At 45.3% G+C, this 23,404-nt stretch overlaps 1 protein-coding gene across 2 annotated transcripts; it reads left to right on the top strand.

Moving 5' to 3' along the window:
- The first annotated feature begins 267 nt into the window (after nt 1-267).
- Nucleotides 268-19,563, top strand: NABP2 (nucleic acid binding protein 2). Of its 2 annotated transcripts, XM_088473134.1 has the most exons (7): nt 268-383; nt 8,476-8,588; nt 9,884-10,022; nt 14,459-14,530; nt 15,387-15,468; nt 15,550-15,616; nt 16,665-19,563. In XM_088473134.1, exons 2-7 carry the CDS (start codon nt 8,510-8,512, stop codon nt 16,841-16,843), a joined length of 618 nt encoding a protein of 205 aa, XP_088329260.1. In that variant the 5' UTR covers nt 268-383; nt 8,476-8,509; the 3' UTR covers nt 16,844-19,563. The 2 variants fall into 2 exon arrangements, with proteins under 2 accessions (XP_088329260.1, XP_088329261.1); XM_088473135.1 differs by lacking the exon at nt 14,459-14,530.
- Nucleotides 19,564-23,404: the final 3,841 nt, after the last annotated feature.

Below are 23,404 nucleotides of genomic sequence, written 5' to 3'. Positions count from 1 at the left end.
CATGCTAGTATTCTATATTCAGAGGAAAATAAACTGTACAGCACAGCTATGGATGGATACAACATGCAGTCCTAGCGTGACTTCACAGGCGTTCTTCTGCCCATGACAGGAGCCCCGCCTCCAACGCATCACCACGCCCCCGTTTATGACGTCATGAAAGTCTTCAGGTCCTGCGCGGCCAGATTGTTCCTATTGGTCAGTGCTTTTTGTGCTCTTATCTGATTGGTTCCCAGTTCTGTTTGTTGTGATTTGGTTGGTGGAGAGAAATCTGTGACTTCCTGCAAGTGCAGCAAAAGAGAGAGTGGAATCGGGCGGAGAGGGATGTGATATATCGTGATTGGGGAAAGCTGTCGTGACGGGGGCAGCGGACCCTTCAACCAAAGGTATTACATACGATTTATGGCTTACCCTATTGAAATACAGCGTCCGCATCACACATGTCCTGACCCCACTACTGCTGCTGCTCCTGGGCTTGCCAGCCCTATGCTGCAGGGTAATGAGCGAGATACTTCTTGTCCAATGCAGAATTGCAGATACATTCATGTCCGCTAAGCGGCTGTATCTCAGGAGACTTCTAATTGCAAAACAAAGTAATTAAATCAATCAACACGTACATCATAAAAAGTTATCATTTATACAGCGCTCTATCTCATCCCCGTTATCAGCCAATAATTACTCCCATACAGAAGATGCATTGCATAATACCTAATCTATCGTTGTCATCATAACTTCCAGAATTACTTGAACATAACTTTCAGAATAAATTCTGTATTCTGGGGATAAAATGATTTGCTGAGGCAGGAGTCTGTGTGTGTGTGTATGTATGTATATATTTATATATGCACAGTGCCCACTTCATTGGGCACATCTATACACCTGCTCTTTAATGCAAATGAATAATTAGCCAATCATGTGGCAGCAGCAAAATGTATAATAGTGCATACACATGGCATGATCTACTGTACCACAAACGACTTGAAAGATAGAAAGTTATAACTTTCAAAGATATCTTTCAGTGGAGTCATCCTGCCACATCTCTAAACAGGCGAAGTTGACGATATCGTCCAAGTTGGCCTGCATGCATGTACGATGAGATATCTTTATTATTCATGCGGGAACGCGCATCGTTGGTCATTGTCAGGTTGGTGACTGCAAAAAAGTGAACAATATGAATGATAATGATATCGTTATCGTTCATGAAAGTCATACCGTGTGTACGCACCATAAGAATGCGTGGGCATGGTCTAGACTCTTGGTTCAGATGTTTTTCAGACCAATCACCACAATGAGATAGAACTGGGATCTACCTGACTTTGACTGTGGAATGATTGTTTGTGCCAGATATGGGTTGTTATGGGTTGTTGGAGTTTCGCTGACACTGCTGATCTCCTGGGATTTTCACACACAACTGTCTCTAGCGCTTACAAAGAATGGTGCACAAAACAAAAAAAGATCCAGTTGGTGACATTTCTGTGGATGAAAACAGCTTGTTAATGAGAGAGGTCAGGACAGAATGACCAGACTGGTAGACATTATCAATGCATAACAACAGTGGTGTGTAGTGTAGAAGAGCATCTCTAAAAGCACAGAATGTTGAACCTTGAAGTGAATGGGCTGCAGCAGTAGAGGAACACACCAGGTTCCATATCTGTCCTCTAAGAACAGAAAACTGAGGGCACAGGCTTAATATAACTGGATAGTTGAAGATTGGAAAAATGTTGCCTGGTCTTACAAATTATAATAGGGTCATAATTTGGCGTGAACAGCATGAATCCATGGATCTATCCTGCCTCTTGTCAACAGTTCAGGGTGGTGGTGTTGTGATGGTGTGGGGAATGTTAGGCCCCTGAATACAAATTGAAAATCGTTTTAATGCCACAGCTTATTTCAGTTTTGTTGCTGACCATGTGCATCCCTTTATGGCTACTTTCAGCTGTATAAAATGCCATGTCACAAAGTACATGTCATCTCAAGCTGGTTCCATACACATGACAATGAGTTCACTGCACTTCACTGGCTCCACAGTCATCAGATCTCAATCTGATAGAGCATCTTATGCTGGGCACATACTAAACTATGTGTACCCAGCACGATCTCGCTTACGACCAGACACGGCGGTCCTGGCATTGCCAAGTGCATACACACTTGCCGATGCTAGGAACGACGGCGCGACAGAGGGTCGATGCCGGGAACAACGGCGCAATGTGGATGATACGTATGAATGTGCAGCGACCAAATTACAGGTTGAGTCTCCGATATCCAAATATTCCGAAATACAGATTTTTTTATTACCATGACTGAGATAGTAAAACTTTTTTGTTTTTTGGTGGTTTAATGTACTCAAACTTTGTTCAAAGCACAAAATTACTAAAAATATTGTATAAAATTATCTTCAGGCTGTGTGTATAAAGTGTATATGAAACATAAATAAATTTCATGTATGTACACAAACTTTGTTTGAGCCACAAAATTATTGAAAATATTCTATAAAATTACCTGCAGGCTGTGTGAATAAGGTCTATATAAAACATAAATGCATTCTGTGTTTAGATTTGGATCCCATTCCCAAAATATCTCATTATGATATGCAGTTAAACTATGGAATATTCCGTTATCCAAAATACTCCTGGTCCCAAGCATTTTGGATATGGGAGACTCAACCTGTACTAACATATGAGTGATCATGTCAACATAAAACAGAGGCCCTGATTCAGAACCTTATGCTCTGAAAGAGTACTCGCTCTGAATCAGGGCGTTTTTGTTTTTTTTTGGAGCGCCCGCCTGGCCGCTCGCATTGGCTGTGGGTGACCACCCACAACTATTGCGAGTGGCCAGGATGATGGTCGCTTGCAATAGTTGTGGGTGAGACAAGACCCATGTGGTAGGGTCTCGTGGCCGCAAGCCCCAGAGAGCTTCTGGCTCTAATAGAGCCGGAAGCTCTTTCACTGACATCACTGGGCCGCATGGGAACACCTCCGTTTGTGAAGCCACCCCCACGCCACGCCTCCAAACGGTGCGAGCTGTCGATCAAAATCGACAGCCGTCCCCTTTTGGTGCGAGACCCGGAGCGACGGAGCGCCCGTCGCTAGCCGAGTCTCACACATGCCCAGTGGCCAATCATCGACCCGCTCGCGAACGCATAGCGCTTGCGAGCAGGTCTGAATCAGGCCCAGAATCTCTAAGTAATGTTTCCAGCACTCTGTTGAATAAGAAAAAAGGAATGTGTAGGCACTAATGTACAATAATAAATTCATTTAGTGAAGCAATTCATAATGTGAATTGCTTCACTAAATGAATAATACCTCAAACAGTACAACTTTTTACTGTGTTTGGGCCGGATTCAATTACCGGCGAAATCGGCCAATTTTGCCGTCGTTGGCGAAATCAGCCGTCAGATCGGCCGATTTCGCGGCTGATATCGGCTGATCTAACGGCCGATTTCGCCAACGATGGTGAAAAAATGGCCGATTTTCACCTAAAAACTGGAGAAAATTTTCTCCAGCCTAGGGTTCAGGGAAAAAAATTACAAAGCAAGTTGCGTCCTTTGGCAAAAACCAACTGCTAAAATTTTCGTAAAAAAAAAAAAATTTTGAAAAATGCGTTTAACGTATTGGTGGGTCTGGTATTTCGGGGGGGCCGTAAGGATGCGACAAGTGTTTTAAACATGTACGATGTTTAAAACACTTGGCGCATCCTTATGGCCCCCCAGAATACCAGACCCAATACGTTAAACGCATCTTTCACTTTTTTTTTCCGACCAAAATTTCAGCGGTCGTTTTTTGGCAAAGTACACAACTTACGAAAAAGTATCATTAAAGGGGCTGTCCAAAGGGTTCTGAAAGAAATCTCCACATTTTTAGCCAAAGAGATTTTGCTATTTTTTTCTCCATGTCTCAGATAGAGAAAAGTTTTCTCCATTTAATCTCCAAAAATCGGCTATAAATTATCGAAAATTATCGCCGGAAATTCGGGCGATAATATCACCGGTAATTGAATACGGCCCTTTATCAGATGGGTGACAGATCTGTTTATTGACACCACTTGTTTATTTAGGGGTCTATTCATACAGAAGTGAACCTGTATCACTCTCTCCCTGTGAATATCATGGCCTTTCACCGCTTCCACCCATTCAGAGAAGGGGTTACCGGGGAGAAATCTCCGATCTCCCGAGCAGTGTCCCTGATTAATATAAATAGCCCTTCCCCCTACACTAGAGAAGAACAGAAAGCTATGCTTTATGGTGTAAGGAGGGGAACTAGCCCTAGCCCGGTGGTGGAAGAAGAGCAGGGAAGATTAATATCTTTTTGCCTCCACCTCCTCCTCGCCCCTCGCTCTGCCCCTTTTATAGAGTCTAGCGGCCATTGCAGCAGAGCGTGATGGCAATAGAATTATTCTACACTGTCCCCAAAAATAATAAAGTGATACTATAATTTAGAGGCTATATGTATGGATAAAATTATGTGCTTGGAAATTGAAATATGGATAGAATAAAAATAATAATGGTAAAGAAAAATATAATAGTATAAAGCTAACACTTATGTATATATCCTTAGTGTTAACATTTCTGAAGTATATTTGATAATCATACAGTGACATGTGCAAATTAGTATATAAGCTATTGTAGTGCCAAGCCTCATACCAAAAATAATATATATTACAAGTTCAAGGGTTCTTGTATCCAGCTTCTAGAGCACCACTTTTCACAGTTAGGAATTTCTCAAGGATTGCATTCCTAGGGGGTAGGAGTTGAATCTGGATACAATGAATTCAGCTCTCGCAGCTGCTAGAGAGCTGCAGTTTGGCACTGCAGGCACCTAGGCTAATTGGGAAACGGTATTGTAAAGCTGGGTACACATTAGACGATGTGTACCCACAGGGCCGGTTCTAGACATTGTGGAGCTCAGGGCGAAAGCTCCCAGTTGCGTCCCCCCCCCCCAAAAAAAAAAAAAAAACACGCAGTAATGGCCTTTATAACACACTATGCCACACGCAGTAATGCCCTTTATAACACATTATGCCACATGCAGTAATGCGATGTATAATACATTGTGCCACATACAGTAATTGCCTTTATAATACATTATGCCCAATTCAAATTACACCACACAGTTGACCCTTATGTTATGACACACAGTGGTGCCCCTTTTACATAATGCCAAAATTAGTGTCCCTTATACACAAGGTCCACAGTAGTAGTGCCCCTAATACAATGACCACAGTAGTAGTGCTCCTTATACAATGCTCACAGCAGTGGTGCCCATTACACAATGGCCCCAGTAGTGGTGCCCCCCCGTAGTAAAGCTCCACAGTAGTAATCCCCAATTAGTAATGCCCCCCATTAGTAATGCTCCCCAGTAGTAATGCCACCATTAGTAGTGCCCACAGTAGAAATGCCCACAGTAGTAATGTCCCTTATAGTAGTTCCCCCAGTAGTAATGCCCCCCATTAGTAATGCTCCCCAGTAGTAATCCCCCCTATTGTAGTGCCCCCATTAGTAATGCTCCCCAGTAGTACTGCCCCATTAGTAATGCCCCCTGTAGTTGTGCCCACTAGTAGTAATGCCCCCTATAGTCGTCCCCCAGTAGTAATGCCCCCCAGTAGTAATGCCCCCCAGTAGTAATGCCCCTATACTCGTGCCCCCAGTGTTGGTGCTTCCGACTGAAAAAAAAACAAAACAATACTTTTAGCCCCACTCCTGCTGCCGCTGCCGTCCGGTCCGACCGCGGCTCCTCGGATCTATGGGAGATACGTCATGACATCCCTCCCATAGTAATGCCCCCATTAGTAGTGCCCACAGTAGTAATGCCCACAGTAGTAATGTCCCTTATAGTAGTTCCCCCAGTAGTAATGCCCCCCATTAGTAATGCTCCCCAGTAGTAATCCCCCCTATTGTAGTGCCCCCATTATTAATGCTCCCCAGTAGTACTGCCCCCATTAGTAATGCCCCCTGTAGTTGTGCCCACTAGTAGTAATGCCCCCTATAGTCGTCCCCCAGTAGTAATGCCCCTATAATCGTGCCCCCAGTGCTGGTGCTTCCGACTGAAAAAAAAAAACACAATACTTACCTTTAGCCCCGCTCCTGCTGCCGCTGCCGTCCGGTCTGACTGTGGCTCCTCGGATCTATGGGAGATACGTCATGACATCATGACGTCCCTCCCATAGTACTCTCTCTGCCGAAGCCGGAGCTCAGGAGTGAGCTCCGGCTTTCGGCTGCCGTTGCAGGGAGGGAGCCGGGTGCCTGCTGATAACAAATATCAGCGGGCACCCGGCAAATGCAGCCTCCCTGCGGCGGGGGGGACCGGCGTATTTTTATTTTATTTTTTTCTTCCTTCTAGGTTTTTTTCAGGGGGGGACGGACTCAGTGGCGCCCTCTAGGTGTCGACGCTCCGGGCGACGGCCCTGTTAGCCCGCACCTAGAACCGTCACTGTGTACCCAGCATGATCTCGTAAGCAACTGGACCCTGCGGGGCTGCCGGTAACGGCAAGTGCATACACATTTGCCGATTCCGGCAGCAACGGCGTTGGGGTAGCGGGGGTCTTGCTGCATTCGGCAGTATGGCATCGCTAGAGACATCCTCAAATCTTTCTGCATGTCCAAAAGATCTGTGGATGCGACGGACGACCCGCTGTAGCGCACATCGGCATCGTGCATACACACTGGACGATATGAACGATTTGTAGTTCCTATGAATCATTCAAATTGTTCAAGATATCGTCTAGTATGTAGGGGCCTTTAGCCTGGGGGAATTCAATTCAGTGCGCTGTTGATAGCACCGGGAGGGAGCTCCCGGAGCTATTCATTTCAGTGCGCTGTTTAGCCCGACAGTTAGAAGTTAAGTCAGAGAATGCCGGTTCTTGCGACTTAACCTGGGTGTTAAGAAGCGAGAACCGGAATTCTCTGACTAAAGTGCTGGCTGTGAGGCTGTTAGCGCCATGCTAACCCGGAAAACAGCCTTGCGGCTGGCACTTTAGTCTGATTTCTCCTCACACCCTCAGGAGGGTGCGAGGAGAAATTGTTTAGCTGCCCTAACAGTATGCTGAATTGAATAGCTCCAGGAGCTCCCTCCCAGTGATATCAACAGCTCACTGATTTGAATTTCCCCTAGGAAAGGAAAACATGGGTTTAAAGTCAGCCAAAGGTTATAGCTGTGGTGGAGCTTAACCTTTAAAAATGTGCTGGTTCCTGTTGGTGGGGCAATTTATGTTGTTTTTAAAATGATTTGAAGTTCTCACAATACTTCCTCCCCAAATGACTGAAAATCTTCATGTATAAATCTAGTTAGTGACACAAAACTGGCTCTTATGCTTCAATTAGCCGCGAGATATACCCCACAGGAAATTAATTAGCCATTTCCCTGTGCGGTAAACCATTTCAATGCGCTGGGAAACCCATTAATTCCACATTTACACCGAATTCATGTGTTTCCCCTCGCATTAAAATGCAGAATCTGCATTTAACGCAGATTTTTACTTGCAGCTTCTGAGGGGATTAGCGCGCAGGAAAATTGCATCTCATTGAATCGGACAGCGCAATCAATTACTGTAGCTGCGGGGTAAACCCCCCTGCTAATTCAATTCCCCCCTTATTCTGTAACCAAGGGCCAGATGGAGCACGGATCGCAAGTCTGCAATCGCACCCACCCACATGTAGCAAAAATATGCAATGAATACGATTGCAGCGCCAAACCAAGATCCCCCCAACTCATAAAGCCGCCCACTTCCCATTACATACATCCGCAAGCCAGCGAAAACATCGGTAACATGGAGTAACATCGGACCCACGCGCAGAGTTGTGGGTGAGCATGACATGCCTCATAACCTGCAAAGCTTCCTGTCGCCATGCAAAGCTCTGGCTGCGTATGCCGTCGCTGGGGCTTAATTATGCACACCCCTGTAACGGCGTTCAAACGCACAGGCACGCCTACGTTCCTTTGACCACCTCCACCCTATAACGGCACTTCCTGTCAATCATTTTTTTGTGCCGCTGTGTGTCTGCTGCGTTTGCATACCCAATCGCAGTGGCCGGCTTGCGCCCACGCACTGCGATGCATACGCAGAACGCAAAAATCGTCCGGTTGCGTGCCTCCGCAGCCTTGCGATCCTACCTGAATCAGGCCCCAAGCCCCCTGCATTGTCATTTTATAGAGCTGCTCTTCATCCTCTTTTGTATAGATTATTTAAAAGCCTTTTATGTGTCAGAAACATTATATTAGTTATAATGTATCATCATAATTATAATGGTGTTGCCTTGAAGGACCAATCCTTTGGAATGCATAAAACAGTTTCAATAAAAACTTTAGTACACTATGTGATGTTTTGCAATTGCATTGTAAGACAAATGCAGGCAAAATGATTCAGAAATATGAATTGTGTTGGTTGGTTTGTTTGTAGTGTAGAAGTTTATGCTTAATCAGAATAGGATGAGACGCATATGAAAAGTACCGTAATCCAATGACTATCTTGTCTTTACCTTAGTGATTACACCTCATTAGCTGGATAGGAGAGCATTATGACCACTGAAACCTTTGTGAAAGATGTGAAACCTGGACTGAAAAACCTAAACGTTATTTTTATTGTTCTTGAAACAGGTAAGTGATTGTCAATAAAAATATACCTTTTCAATGTGTAACAACTAGCAAAACATCTGGTTTCCATTTATATGGTGATTGTGATTGTATATTTTATATAGAATGCAAAATCGTTTTGTTCAAATGTATAGTTTTGAAAATAAATGTATATGTGTTTAAGCTATAGCTGATAATATATATAGTGTTTATAGTAGGGATGTGCAGGCTCGGATAGGTTCGAGTTTGCACGTGGAGTTCGGATTTTTCCCTCCAAAAAAACGGAACTCAGAACGAGGCAAAACGTCATCTTACATGGACGAACATCATCATTCCTGGACAAAAGACCAGGAATGATGATGTTCGTCCATGTAAGATGACGTTTTGCCTCGTTCTGAGTTCCGTTTTTTTGGAGGGAAAAATCCGAACTCCACGTGCAAACTCGAACCTATCCGAGCCTGCACATCCCTAGTTTATAGTAACACTTTTTTTCTTTTTATTGGTATAGATTTATGTCACTGGGTCAGTAATTGTCCCTTCTGTCCATACAGGGTTCAATCTTCAAAATATAACTTGCAGGTGCAGAGTACGTGAGGGCCATGGTTGAGGGCCCTCGATTTATATTAGCAAACATTGAATACACTTTGTAATGCTTTATATTACCTGTACATATAGGGCCTGATTCAGCATTGTACGCTTCGCTGATGTTTTATGCAGTTGAGCGATTCGGCCGTCTACGCATGCGTCTGAGTCACACTGTGCAGGCGTCAGAGTACATTACTGTAGTCACTCGCAGCGACTTTTTATTTGCACAGTGATTGTCTGGGGGAGGTAACGGGGAGTGGCGGCAAGAAAGGTAGGCGTGTTGTGACCGTTACAGGGGCGTGTCTCACCCTGCGACTGCGAGCCCGGACGCAATGAATATGGTTCTGGCGTCTCAAGTCCGACAGTCATTCTGCGGGACCATAGACTCACTGAGGATCAGGATTGTAACAATCGAATGATCTGCAATCGATGCTGCATCTTTATACGCAGATGTTGCAACATTTTATGCAGACGCTTGGATTTGCAAAGTTGCAAGTGAGCGTCTCAATGCATCTCCCGGCAGGTGCAACATTTGCATATTTTTGCATAGCACATAGGCAGCAGCCCATAGTTGCTGGAGCCCCGTGAAATGTGTTTATCTCTGATCTTATATGCACATGTACATGTTGTAAATAAATAAATAAAAAAATGATATAAGAATAGGGAAAAAAAACACTTCATATTCCACTGGCATATTATCACTATTCATCCCTGACCTCACCCTGGCCTTCTAGGTAGAGTTACCAAGACAAAGGATGGACATGAAGTTAGAACTTGTAAAGTAGCCGACAAGACGGGCAGCATCAACATCTCTGTCTGGGATGATGTAGGAAACCTGATCCAACCTGGAGACATCATCAGGCTCACAAAAGGGTAATTCATTGCTGGTGTTATTTATTCAACCTGAAGTTCCATAGCTATATCATAGTTCATATATTTTCTCTCAATGTCTCAAGGGTGCTATGACCAGTTGTAAGATGTATTTAGAAGGTTCAGGTAGTATTATTACCTCCAACAGGTATTTTGTGTAAAGATCACACAGCTGCTCGGTGAAGGTTGTGCACCCCTGTTATAGTAGTAACATTGGGCTATTACTCTTCTCTATCACTCTTTTCTCCCTCCTACATTTTCAACCTCATTTCCATCCACACCCTCTCCCTCCCTCTCTGGTCAGTCAGGACCGCCACCTTTCTTCCCCACTGACCACCTCACTTCTGCCACCAAGACTTCTTCCGAGCTGCCCCTAACCTATGGACCGCACTTCCACATTCTGCTAGATTCTCCCCCAACATCTATTGCTTCTAAACTTCATCAAAACGCACATATTCAGCCTACTGGATCTCTGCCTGTTCTGGTCTTTCATCAAACATCCTTAAAACCTTGTATCTTGCAATTTTCCCCACTTCTTTCATTTCCTTTTAGAATGTAAGCTATATATATATATGTGTGTATGTAAACATATGTATGTGTATATATATGTATGTGTGTGTGTATATACAGTATATACATATAGGGTCAAAAGGTCGACAGGTACAAAAGGTCAGCTGACAAATAGTTGACAGTGCAAAACGTCAGCAGGGTTGAAAGGACGACAGGTTCAAAAGGTCGACAGACAAATGGTTGGCACATTTCTTTTGTGGACACTAACCCTCCTCCTAGTGCCTAACCCTAACCCTCCCCCTAGTGCCTAACCATCCCCTCCGACGGCCTAACCCTAACCTTAGTGCCTAACTGCCCCCTCTGACAGCCTAACCCTCCCCCTAGTGCCTAACCCTAACCGTCCCCTCCGACAGCCTAACCCTCCCACTAGTGCCTAACCCTAACCGTCCCCTCCGACAGCCTAACCCTAACCCTCCCACTAGTGCCTAACCCTAACCGTCCCCTCCGACAGCCTAACCCTAACCCTCCCACTAGTGCCTAACCATCCCCACCGACAGCCTAACCCTAACCCTCCCACTAGTGCCTAACCCTAACCGTCCCCTCCGACAGCCTAACCCTAACCCTCCCACTAGTGCCTAACCCTAACCGTCCCCTCCGACAGCCTAACCCTAACCCTCCCCCTAGTGCCTAACCCTAACCGTCCCCTCCGACAGCCTAACCCTAACCCTCCCACTAGTGCCTAACCCTAACCGTCCCCTCCGACAGCCTAACCCTAACCCTCCCACTAGTGCCTAACCCTAACCGTCCCCTCCGACAGCCTAACTCTCCCCCAAGTACCTAACCTTAAAAATGTTGAAAAAACATGTCGACCATTTGTGTGTCAACCGTTTCAACCTTTTAACCCTGTTGATCTATTGCTTGTCGACCTATTCATTGTTGATCGTCTATCCTGGGCATGATTCTTCTTCTTCTTATTATTATTATTACTACCAGTTATTTATATAGCGCACACATATTCCACAGCGCTTTACAGAGAATATTCCATGCCCCGGTGGAGCTTACAATCTATATTCCGTAACACATGCACATACACATACACACTAGGGTTAATTTGTGTTATAGGGAGCCAATTAACTTACCAGTATATGTTTGGAATGTGGGAGGAAACTGGAGCACTCGGAGGTAATGCTAACCATTACACCGTCTGTGCTGCCCTGAAGGCACTCCTTACTGGGGTGCAATCAGGAAGCTGGCTGACATTATACCGACAGCCAGCTTCCCGACTGTCATATCCGGTGAGGGTGAAATGCCCGGTGTCTAGATGTAGACACCGCTCATTTCACACCGACGCCGGCAGACCGGCGCCCGGCATCCCGATCGAAGGGATGCCGGGCGCCGCGAGCGGACAGCCGCAGGGGTGAAGCTTAGCTTTAGCGCACTCGGGGGGGACTTAGGGTGAGGCACCCCCCCAGGAGGGTTAGGGTTAGGCTAGGGGGAGGGAGGGTTAGGGTTAGGCACCCCCGGGGGGGACTTAGGGTTAGGCACCCCCCAGCGGACTTAGGTTTAGGCAGCGGGGAAGGGGGGGGTTAGGCACTTACAGGGGGGATTAGGGTTAGGCACTTGGGGGGGAGGTTAGGGTTAGGCACCCCTAAGGAGGGTTAGGGTTAGGAGGGTTAGGTTAGGTTAGTCATTACTTACCTTACGACGATTGGGATTTCCAGCGCTGTCGGGCTGCCGCTGCCAGGATCTGTTCCAGTGTCGGGTTGCTGCCGCCGGGAATCGAACCGCCGGCCATGCGGCCGGCGGTATCTCATACCGATTTCCTCCTTACTTCCTGCCACAAGAATTACCAATAAGCTTTTGTTGTATTCCATCGTTTTTTTCTCTATTCATGTTTTATTTCTTTTATACAGTATATTCAAAGTTCTATTTGCTCTGTAGTGCCCAAACCTCTGTTGAACTAAACAATATTAGTTTATTTTATCTATTTAATCATTAACAGTTTCATATACAGCGCAGCATATTCCATTGCGCTTTACAATTTAAACATTAATAGAACAAAACTGGGTTGTAAGAGACAGACATAGAGGTAAGAGGGCCCTGCTTGCCAGCTTACAATCTATAGGGAAATAGGTGTTGATACACAGGATAGGCACTACATATTGCAAATAGTTCAGTACTGCTTCTCAATGACTGCATAACAAAATGCGAATACTCATTCAGGTAACATGAAAATGATGCTTTATTCTGACGTGCAGAACAGATTAATGCTTTTGCGATGATGGTGGCAGCATTTACAGAACAATTTGTTCCTCTAAGAGCCTGAAAGTACTAGTAATGGCTCAAGAAAATAAAATGTTGCCTCAACTATAGCAGCTGTTAGGAGCAATGTTTGTAAATCAGAGACCTTTATTTATTTGCAGATGTTGCACTGTTTTATTGTTACTTTGTTTTATTGGTACAATGTTTATTTATTTTAACTATAGTTTAGCTTGAAGACTTTTACTGCCTGGGCAGGAGAGATAATTTGAATTTCAATGGCAGATGCCATTGAGTGATGTAAAATATAAAATCTATGTTGTAAGGTTAAAGTCTATTTATTTATTTGCAATGGCTTTGGGTTACTATCTACTTATTTGGGTTGGGTATGGGTTCCAGGTGGTCAGAATCCCGACACCCGTAGGTAAGTATACTACCACTAACCATTAACCCTCCCTCCCCGGTGCCTAAACCTGACCTCTCTCCTTAGTGCTTAAAGCTAACCTCCCCCTCCCCGCACCCTAGACCTAACCCTCCCCCTTAGTGCCTGACCCTAACCCTCCCCCTAGTGCCTAACCCTAAACCTAACCCTCCCCAGCCCCCAATACTTCGGGATGCGGCGTTTGGGGTACTGGAGCCGGGATCCCGACGCTGTCTGGGTTCTGGCGCCAGTATTTAGACCGTCGGCATCTCGCACGCTGGGATGCTGACTACATCCCACTTACTTTGCTAATGCAATGTGAATTTCTCCAGATTAATGTGCTATTTCAACAGTGATAACCATGTGTATTATCAGTTATCTTTACTTCCTTTAATGAAGTTGTTTCCCACTTTCTGTCAACAACCTTTGGTACAATGTAGCCAACCCCCCTACCCCCTTTTCCCATATATGCTTTGTATGAATTGCTACCCCCACATATATAGTAACAGAACACATAATATTTTTTTTGTCCAGCATTTTAGTTTTAAAATGTATAAAATAGTTACACATTGTTTTGCATCGGTTACATAGTAAATGGCTTTATCAGAAAATATTGGCCTGATTCTTAGTCACATACACTGCTGGTGACGGACGCAGTGTAGCGTTTTTCTCCTGTGCATATGTATATGTTGCAGTGTACATGCGTCCATATAGCGTGCACACAAAATCGGTACTGCGAATGAGGCGCAGAGGAGATGTATTGTCTCAGAATGTAGTGTGCTTTTCTGGGAGATGGATTATCTAATGCACGATGATGGTCCGTTTTATGGGGGTGTTATTTGGGTGTCGCTGAACTGGTTGTGAACTGAGACATATAATCATTTACAATGGAGGTCATACTCTGAGAGTGTCCCTGGTGAAAGTGATTGTGTACAGAGAAACTAAAGCGCTCACACAGTAGGCTATACTGAGACAGAGAGACAACACCTGCCATAGGGTTTGTGTAAGTTTCTTCAAGTTTTTGTGCAAGATGAATGGCTGCAGAGCAGGGAATGGCTTTGTAGCGGTATTTGCATGAAGTTGTAGAAGGATGACCACCAGTAGACGCAAGACGCAGCTGCTTCCAACTCAGAATCAGGCTCAATGTCTAAGATCATCTCTCTCTCTCTGACTCACACTCTCTCTCTCACTCACACTCACACATACACACACACACGAGCACTCTCTCATCCTTTTTCTTTATTTGCAGTTATGCTTCTGTCTTCAAGGGCTGCCTGACACTGTACACAGGACGGGGTGGTGACCTGCAGAAGATTGGAGAGTAAGACATAATACTCCTGTTTTCCTAACTGGGGGAGATGTATCAATCCTTCAAGAGAGATAAACTGGTAAGGTTGCCCTTAGCAACCAATCAGCTTCTAAAGGTGGGTACACACTATAGCGATATATCTGCGGGTAGGAGGCGTGGCCTAATTGCAGACGATGTGGCCACGCCCCCTTCGACAAAAATAATAATAAACGCGTCTCGGTGCTGCGCACTGGGGAGGGGGATGCTGTGTGCCCCTCAGCCTGGCGCACAGCCAATGGGGGGCGCGTTCAGCATGATTGCTCCCCCCCTTTGGCATAGGAGACTGCACCAGCTGCTGCTTTAGCAGCCTCGGACAGTCTCCCAGTGCAGCCCAGCACACAGCAGCGTGTGCTGGACTGCTGTGACCCTCCCGGCACCCCTGTGTACGGGCGATCGGCTGATCGCCTGTACACACTTGCCAATGGACAGATATGTCTGCAGACATAACTGTTCATCGGCTGTGCAGCACAACCAATGCGATATGTCTGTGAACTACGTCGTTCACAGACATATCGTCTATACACACTGGCCGACAGGGGCACGATATATTGGTCGATCAATTGATCGGCCAGTTTGTACCCAGCATAACTGTCATTTTATACACTGTACTAGATAAATGGCAGTTAGAATCTGTTTGTTTGCTATGGACAACCTCTCCACTTTATCTCTCACGAAGGCTTGATACATCTCCCAACTTTCCCATGCTCCACAGATGGTGCTCTGGCCTGTGTTATACAACTCTCCTCTCCTTCCAAGTCACTTTCTGTATATAGGAGAGCTCTTTGGTGGATCTGATTTTGCCTTTATTTACTTTTTTTTTTTACTTTAGATTTTGCATGGTTTATTCTGAAGCTCCTAACTTTAGTGAGCCGAACCCTGAGTATGTGTCACAGCAATCCCAAAGCAAGCAGGTGAGTGTGTTTTATTTTATTATATCAGTGATAATGTGTCTACCGTCTAAGGTTTACAGCTGTGTTATTGTATGATTTCAGGCGGCACAGACAGAGAATGTGACAACAACAGCCAATCACAGCTCTTCAAGCAGCACTACTCCTCCAGGTAAAAACCCACGGATAACAATAAACCCCTTCACGCAAGCTGGCATTTTAAAAAACATCACATGTCAGTGCAACAGCACAGGTTAATGCTTACATCTTAGTGGAGATAAGGGGAGTCATGCAATCTCCGTATTTCTGGACAGGTGTGGTATGACTAGTCAACATTCAGAATTACAACACCAGAATGTCTACAGGTTCTGAATGTCGACATGGTAATTTGGCCAACATTGTTAAAATGTTGACACGTTCAAAATGTTAACATTAAACATGTCGAAACCAGAATGTCCAAAACTGTCGACATTCTGGTGCTGACTTTTTTGAATGTCGACTTCTAAATGGCAAGTAGCTGTCCGGATACCCTCTTGACAAGTGCTTTAGCATTGTTCCAGAAAGTCTGTGTCACATCACTATAGACTTATTGATAATATAAGCTATGCATGCAAGGCATTACTAATAGATCCATGTGGACATGAGGTTAATATTGCCTGTTATTGTAGTTTCTAGTGGATCCAGCTTGCTTTGGATCCAGTAGTAATATAAATAGAGACATCCTTCTTGAACCCCTGAGTAATTCTAAATGTCTCCCTTCTGCCAAGGGAAACCATAAAATTTGGTCAGATACATTAAGATATTAAAAAGTAATTTTAGTCCAAACTGCAAAAATAGATATGGCTGTAGAGCAGGGGAGGGCTATAAGTGGCCCTCCAGCTGCTGTTGAACTACACATGCCAGCATGCCGTGCAATAGTTTTAGCATGGCCAAATAGCAATACTGTGGCATGGCATGCTGAGATGTGTAGTTCTACAACAGCTGGGGGGCCGCTTAATGCCCATCCCTGCTGTACAGGTTGATCTGACAGGCTATCTGTTATGTTTTTGAGTAACATATTGCAATGTATGTATCACTGCAGCACTATAGATTGATGCATATAAATAAATATATGTATATACAGTATATATACTGTATATAGAGAAAGAGAGATAGTTGCAGGACAGATGTTTTAATAAGTATTTAAGAAAAGAGAATGTATTTTGGTATTTTATTTTCAGCTTCTGATCTACCTAATGGCAATGGAAGTAACAACCAAGGCAGTGCTGTACACCAGCCCCCAGCACCCACTCACCCATCAAGCGGACGGATTACACGCAGCCAACCCAACCACTCGCTTCCTGGAGCACCAAACTCCATCAGTAATGGCAAAGAGACACGGCGGACTGGGAAAAGATAACAGCCTTAATCTCTGTGACCAAAACTGTACTTTATTCTCCTCTCCGTCCCTAACACAGGACACAGTGTGAATCTGGGATGAGCAGGATTGTGCTATTATACTAATCTCTTGCCAGAACATCATCTTGGCCTCTGCAACATTTAAAAGAAACAAGATGTTTATGTGAGCCAAATGTCAGATATCTCTATCTAGTGCATTATAAAGCCTATACATATGGAAATGGTATCACAACATGAAATATAATAGCCTATTTTCCATTTATGTAGTATTATAATCTTTGTCTACCCCTGCATCGAAAATGCCAGTGGATCTTAAGTAGAAACTGTTTCAGATTTTTTTTCCTGTCTATTACTGTAATACAGAACATGCGTTACAGGTAGGTGTATTATATGGAGCTGTATGATCCTCAATGGGAGTATTTTGGACCTCACGAAGTCTGGGTAGAAATGCAGATTGCTTGATACATACCAGTATATCTCAAACATACGTATAACCTCTAATCTAGAATACACTATAACAGCAAATACAGAGAGTGCATTTCTGTCTATTCCAGAGTGTGGAATAAGACGAGGGTGGTTTATACTGTGCAGGTCCTCCATTGCTTGGATCACACCACAGCACTCAGTAGTACACAGTAGCTAATCAGCAATTTATTCTTCTAGATAACGTGGGGTGAAATAACCTTTCTACCGCAAGCAGTGAGTAAATGTTTTAGACTCCTAGTGTTAATTATGTCATTGCGCTGCTACGATCCCCTGTGGATTCCCTCTTTATAGGGCACAAATATTTCTGTTAGTATATACTTATAAGGGCTGTCATCCCCTACTCTGGTGCTGGGCAGTAATGTCACCACACCATGCTCCTGACTCTATCAATTCTAACCAGCCTGTGTTGCTGCTTCCATCATCGTAAACAGAGCAGAAGACATTGCATGTGCTTGTGTAGCATATTGAGATGGTAGGAGTACCTCTGTGTACTAGTGCTGCTACTACCCTTTTTGCTCATGGTTACCAGCTCTCCTGGATATTCCAGGAGACTCTCCAGAAGAATTAGTGGAGACCTCCCAAGACTCCTGAGAGAGCAAGCACTTACCTGATGGAAAGTAGGCAGTGACATGGCAAAAATCACATCCTCAAGCATCTCCTCAATAGATCCCAAGTGACAGGGGAGTGATGATGTGAATTGTGGTTTCCCACCGAAGTCACTCAGGAGCTGATTCTGAGTTGCATGGAGCGGCATCCAAGTGTGTACCTTTTGCCTGTCGCACCTCTGCAGCTTTAAGCAAATACCACTACAAGCCCCTCCTGGTGTACAGAAGTGCATCTGAATGTGCACGGACTGAGGAGTCCACTTTGAACATCTTTACATGATGAAATACCGCTTGGTGCATCTATAGATGCAGTCATCGGTTGCATCATCGAAACGTGCACCAGCCTCATGCTGGGTGTTGATTCTTCACCAGAGATGCTTAATCACTCACCATGGTGAGCGATTAAGCATCTGAGTTCTAACCAGTTCAGCAAGACTCCCATAACACACCCAAATACAGGCCACCTCACTGTCAACGAGCAGGAACGCCCAATACGTTTCTGAGACCGTGCATCTCAATCATAACTGTGTGCACAGGCTCTGGGCACATGCGTAGTGCGATTAAGATGCATGCGCAGAAGAAAAACAATTGTTCAACCGCATCCAACATCAGTAGTGCGACCGACTCAGTATCAGGCCCTCAGTGTTTTCTGTGGTCAGTGAGGGTTTATGACTGAACTCTCCTGCCCACCGGATGGCACACATTATATGATCAAGCCTTGCCCACCTTCTCTTGCCTACAGTAGGTAGTACTATAACTTTGCTACACCACTGATCAATATGCTATTTAGGTGTGACTGCAAGAGAGTCCTGCACAGACCACTCACATACAAAGCAGCACTACTGCAGTATGAATCATGTCTGCACCACTGCTTTTCATTTGTTCTACAGGCAAATGTATTTTCTTTCTTGGCAGAAATATATTTGCTTTTTTTACTTACTGAGATATAATCTGTACAATTCTTTTATATGGAATCATGCCCCTTTCTGTACTAATTGACATATTTTAAATGTTTTTAATATGCTGTGTAAAGTTATATGTCATATATATTTACAGTTTATTTCTTCAGACTCAACACATCTATTATATTGTATTTAAGTTATTGTTTATTAGACATGCAATTCGCCACATAGGAGTTTGTTTCCTTAGGCTGTGTACACAATTGAACGGCCCATATATTGTGTGTGTGTGTGTCGGCCAGTGTGTACAGAGAATATGTCTGTGAACAAAATCGTTCACAGATATATATTGCGTCAGCTGTGCAGCAGATATATCGGCACATCGCGCTGTGTGTACGGGCAGTCAGATGACCACCTGTACACTTGCTGCACAGGCCGCCGGTACCTGATATCAGGCACATGTAAATGCCCGCTCAGTTGTGGCATCAGGCACAGCACATTTGGCCTACGATTGGTGTATGCACTTGCCAATCCTGAGATATGACGGCAGATCGCCCGGGCGGCCGATCCATAGTCTTAATTTGTACCCACCTTCAGATTCTACCATATTAACCACTTGATTACCGGAGGTATTTCTCACCTTCGTAACCAGAGCAAATTTCACTATTTGGATGTAAATTGGAAAACATTTTTTAATTCTTATAATGTACGCCAATTTTTTATTTCTGTCACTATAAAACAAATGCGTTTTATATTGTGTTTCTTCACAGGTACATCTTTTTGTGGGAACATTGAACAAATCTACAGTATTTAAGGTATATTGTGTTATCTATGTGAAAGCTGACACAAATAGGAAAAATCAATTTTCCATGTTTGTTTCCCCAGTACTGTAGTAGTGTAGTTAGTGTAACCTCTGAGATTTAATCAGCTAGCCTCCCTGAGTACAACAGTACCACATATGTACTTTATTCACCTTTGTTATAGGGCCCCAGAACTGAAATGCTGTTTTTTGCCCCCTACACCCCCCCCCCCCCCCCCCCCACATGGTATATGCCACATCTGCAGCTGGCCTGTGTGTAGGGAATCGTCGGCAAATGTTTTCATCATGGAGAGCTTTTGTGGGCGTTTGGTAACATAGACTTTGCATGACATTTAAGATTTATTGCATGAGTGTGTAACATCCATGCAGAATATATCCGCAACACATAAAGGGCCAAATTTATCAATAAATATTTTCAGCTTATTCCCTGAAAACACCTGTTCAGGGGGTTACTGCAAATATTTGGTATCTCCTGAATTTATGACTGTGGGAAATATGTCTGATCCCTGCTGTGATCCCTCACTTCCCGCCGGCAGCCTCAACCCCCATAATTTCTATGGGGGAAGCAATGCTGCCATATATATTAACTTCCGGAATGCGATGCATTCCTGAGATTGCCTAAAGCATGCGCCCAGCATCCATTCACACTAACAGCAGCGCTTGGGGGCAGCCCAGCAAGTCTAGTGCCGGGCACGCCCCCAAGAGTGACGAAAAGGGGACGCGTCGTAAAGATTCGCCCCCTTTTCGAGCACGCGCAGATCTGCCCTTTCTCTTTTGATGAGATAAAAAATCCTAATCATTTTGGTTTGTTAGTGTTAGAAAACATTAAAATGGTTGATCAAGGTTTCTAATACATAGTAATGGTTTACAGTATTAATATAATAAGCAGGATTCAATTTTTTTCCAACCCTGGCGCAACATCTTCTTTTTCAAAATATGGCCTCCGTGGCTGCGTTACTGGTAAAGAGAAAACAGCTATATGCATGTACACATCCATGACACTCCCATAACAGGCCCATGAAACAGCCTCTTTTTGTATCCATCTCAGGCCACCTCCCAGTCTCCACCCTGAAACGTCCATGGATAGCAAGTGCCGTCTCTAATCATAACGATGTTGTACGTAGCCATATGCAGTAGCAGAACGTCACTTAACTATGCAAACATCATCTCTACAACCACCTCTGAACCAGACTCTAAATCATCCCCTGATACAGATTACATAGATGGAAATTAAAAGGAAAGCAGAAAGTTGTTAGCTGAGCCTGTAGCCAGGGCCGGCCCGAGCCTAATATTTTTGGTAAGTGAAGATACATTTCGGCGCCCCTTGGCGGACTTTGCACTCTCCCAAGGTGCTTGCACCCGACAAAGGAAAGGGGCGTGGTCTCATGGGAAAAGCCATAATCCCGAGCGCCGCCCCGTAATTCCAATCATGCTGGAGTGCCCCCAGCAGTAATGCCCCCTTTAAGAGTGCCCCCTGTAAAAGTGCCAGTACACCAGTAGTAATGCCCCCTTTAAGAGTGCCCCCAGTAGTAATGCCCCCTGTAAAAGTGCCCCCAGTAATACTCCCTCTGTAAAACTGCTCACTTTCTACTTCAGGGTCCATAGGGGGTCCACAGGGTTGCCCTTGGGGTATAGGTTGGGAACCAAATCCGGGCACCACGCAGTTAAAGCTTTTAGCTCCCAGGATGCACTTGGGTCTACTCTCCCTATAACCCCACCCCCCAGCCAGAGGCACCTCAGTTTAAGTTGGTGCCCGGCCGGAGTTGGGTCACCGTTACTGCAGGGGGGCTGCTTAGCAGCCCCTAAGTTTAAAAAAGTTTTATTTTATTATTTTTTTTTTTACTACTCTTCAGAGCGGCAGCATCAGACTGTCCAATGGACGTCTGAGCTGCCGCTCCTACACCCCGCCGGCGCTGCGACGCCAGTACAGATCTGGGGATCGCAGCGGGACCCCAGAGTCTGTACTAGCCGGGCTCTGGAGGAATCCCTGGGCTGCTGCCGGATCGACGGGCACAGGTAAGTAGCGTGGTCACCGCTTGCGGTGATCCACGTGTGAATATGCAGCCTTATGCCTCCGGTCTCTGGGGACAGACCGGAGGCGCTAGCGGTGGCGGCGGGCTCCCCCTCCATGGAGGCATACCCCGCGTGTCCACAGCCCACCAGGGATTATAGCGGCAGCGGGAGCCGGCATCCCGGGGGGTTAATTGCTAGCCAGGGGAGGAAGCCTTCCCTGTCTAGCGGCTCCTCCCCTCAGCTCAGCGCGCCTTTCAATAATACAGTCTGGCGTCGCTGAGCTGCTTCCTCCGCGGGCCACGCTTCTTCTGAGGTCTCCAGTAGCCATTTTCTCTCTGTGGTGCTGCAGAACTCTTAGGATGTCAGTGAGCCCAGTCCCCCTGCGTACCTGGCCATTTTGGGTGAGTGTACACAGCGCTATAGCCTTCCCAGACACTGAATCTGGGCAGTTGAATGTAGCGACATTGTGCAGTATATTATATGTCATGCAAATGTATGTATATATATTTTTCTGCGTTGTATGTGACTTATGCTAGTGCTGACTGTCTGCTTTTTCTCTCACCTGTCAGTGTATATCTATCCCTTTTCTTTATCTGCCCTAATACAGGTGTACCTGGGGTGGTTCTGAGACCTCACATATATATATTTGTTAATATCTGTGAGGTTTGTCACATACTGTTGCGTGCTGCACGTTGCCATATTTTAGATGGAACTGTGAGTTGCATACGCTGATAATGGGTCCCTGCAGCTAATCTTAGCGTCAGTCAGGACCGGTATGGCGCTGCTTAATATTTCCGTCAAGATAGTCAGATATATCTGACCAGGAGATTGCACACGATACTGCACCCATTATTGCTATCCTGCAAGTCATAGCCTGCAGGAATTAGTGCGGAGGATTTTAACTCAGAAAGGTTTATGTATGCGGCACCATCTGGTGCGGGGCCCCTTGCACGACCCCCTTAAAGGGCGGTTTATTTCTCAGGATCCTCTCCTTGAGGATCGCCGGGCGGGCCCCATTGTCGTCACTCGCTTGGAGTTACTTCACCATACTGCCCTTTTGAACTCGGGGTATCTCGCAATTTCTTGCAATTTACCCCTGTGCAACAGACTGTCGCTCCCCGCCGGGGTTTTTCACAGTACATGAATTACCTCCGATACCACATCGGTCTGTCAGTCCCCTTGCAGGGATTACCACAATGGCCACCCTGGTGGATGTCGTTTTATACGAAATACTAATTGGCGTGATATACGCCCTGTGGTTACTGACCAGTGGCTCTGCCGTGAACTGGAGGGTATATTCGGCTCTTTCCCTCTCACATGGGGGGAGCCGATTTCAAGTATTATTATCCCTGCTTTGGGGCTGGTAGCCAGGTTCATTCTGGATATAGAGAATGTCGATCCTGCACCTGTATCATACATCTCCCGTTTTCTGCCCAGCGGGTGGATCTCATAGCGGGAGTCTGGCTGTCGCCAGATACGAGGAGTCACAAAGGCCTCCTGTTTCCCATTCCCTGGGGGTCCTCACAAGTAATGGAAATCCCCTTCTGGGATGGATTTGTATGTTAATCATCGGGTTACAGGCATTAATACGCCTCCCATCCCGGCCTGGACGGATTTTATGGATCCGTAGGTGGTAACTTTGCCTGAAATCAATGTACTCGTTTTCAGGGCCTGTTGCCCGTCCTACCATGGCCATCGCATGGTGATGCTTTTGTGACGTTTTTCACCTCCAACACGTC

This window comes from Taudactylus pleione, unplaced genomic scaffold, assembly GCF_031769625.1.
Source record: "Taudactylus pleione unplaced genomic scaffold, aTauple2 ptg000130l, whole genome shotgun sequence".
Lineage (NCBI taxonomy): Eukaryota > Metazoa > Chordata > Amphibia > Anura > Myobatrachidae > Taudactylus > Taudactylus pleione.
Note: the sequence above shows the minus strand (reverse complement) of the source record. Positions and strands in the feature narration are given on the sequence as shown.

Coding starts and splice junctions, on each gene's coding strand:
- NABP2 (XM_088473134.1), top strand. CDS start 8,510: ATGACCACTGAAACCTTTGTGAAAGATGTGAAACCTGGACTGAAAAAC. Junction 10,023..14,458: donor ATCATCAGGCTCACAAAAGG/GTAATTCATTGC, acceptor CTTTATTTGCAG/TTATGCTTCTGTCTTCAAGG. Junction 15,617..16,664: donor AAGCAGCACTACTCCTCCAG/GTAAAAACCCAC, acceptor TTTTATTTTCAG/CTTCTGATCTACCTAATGGC.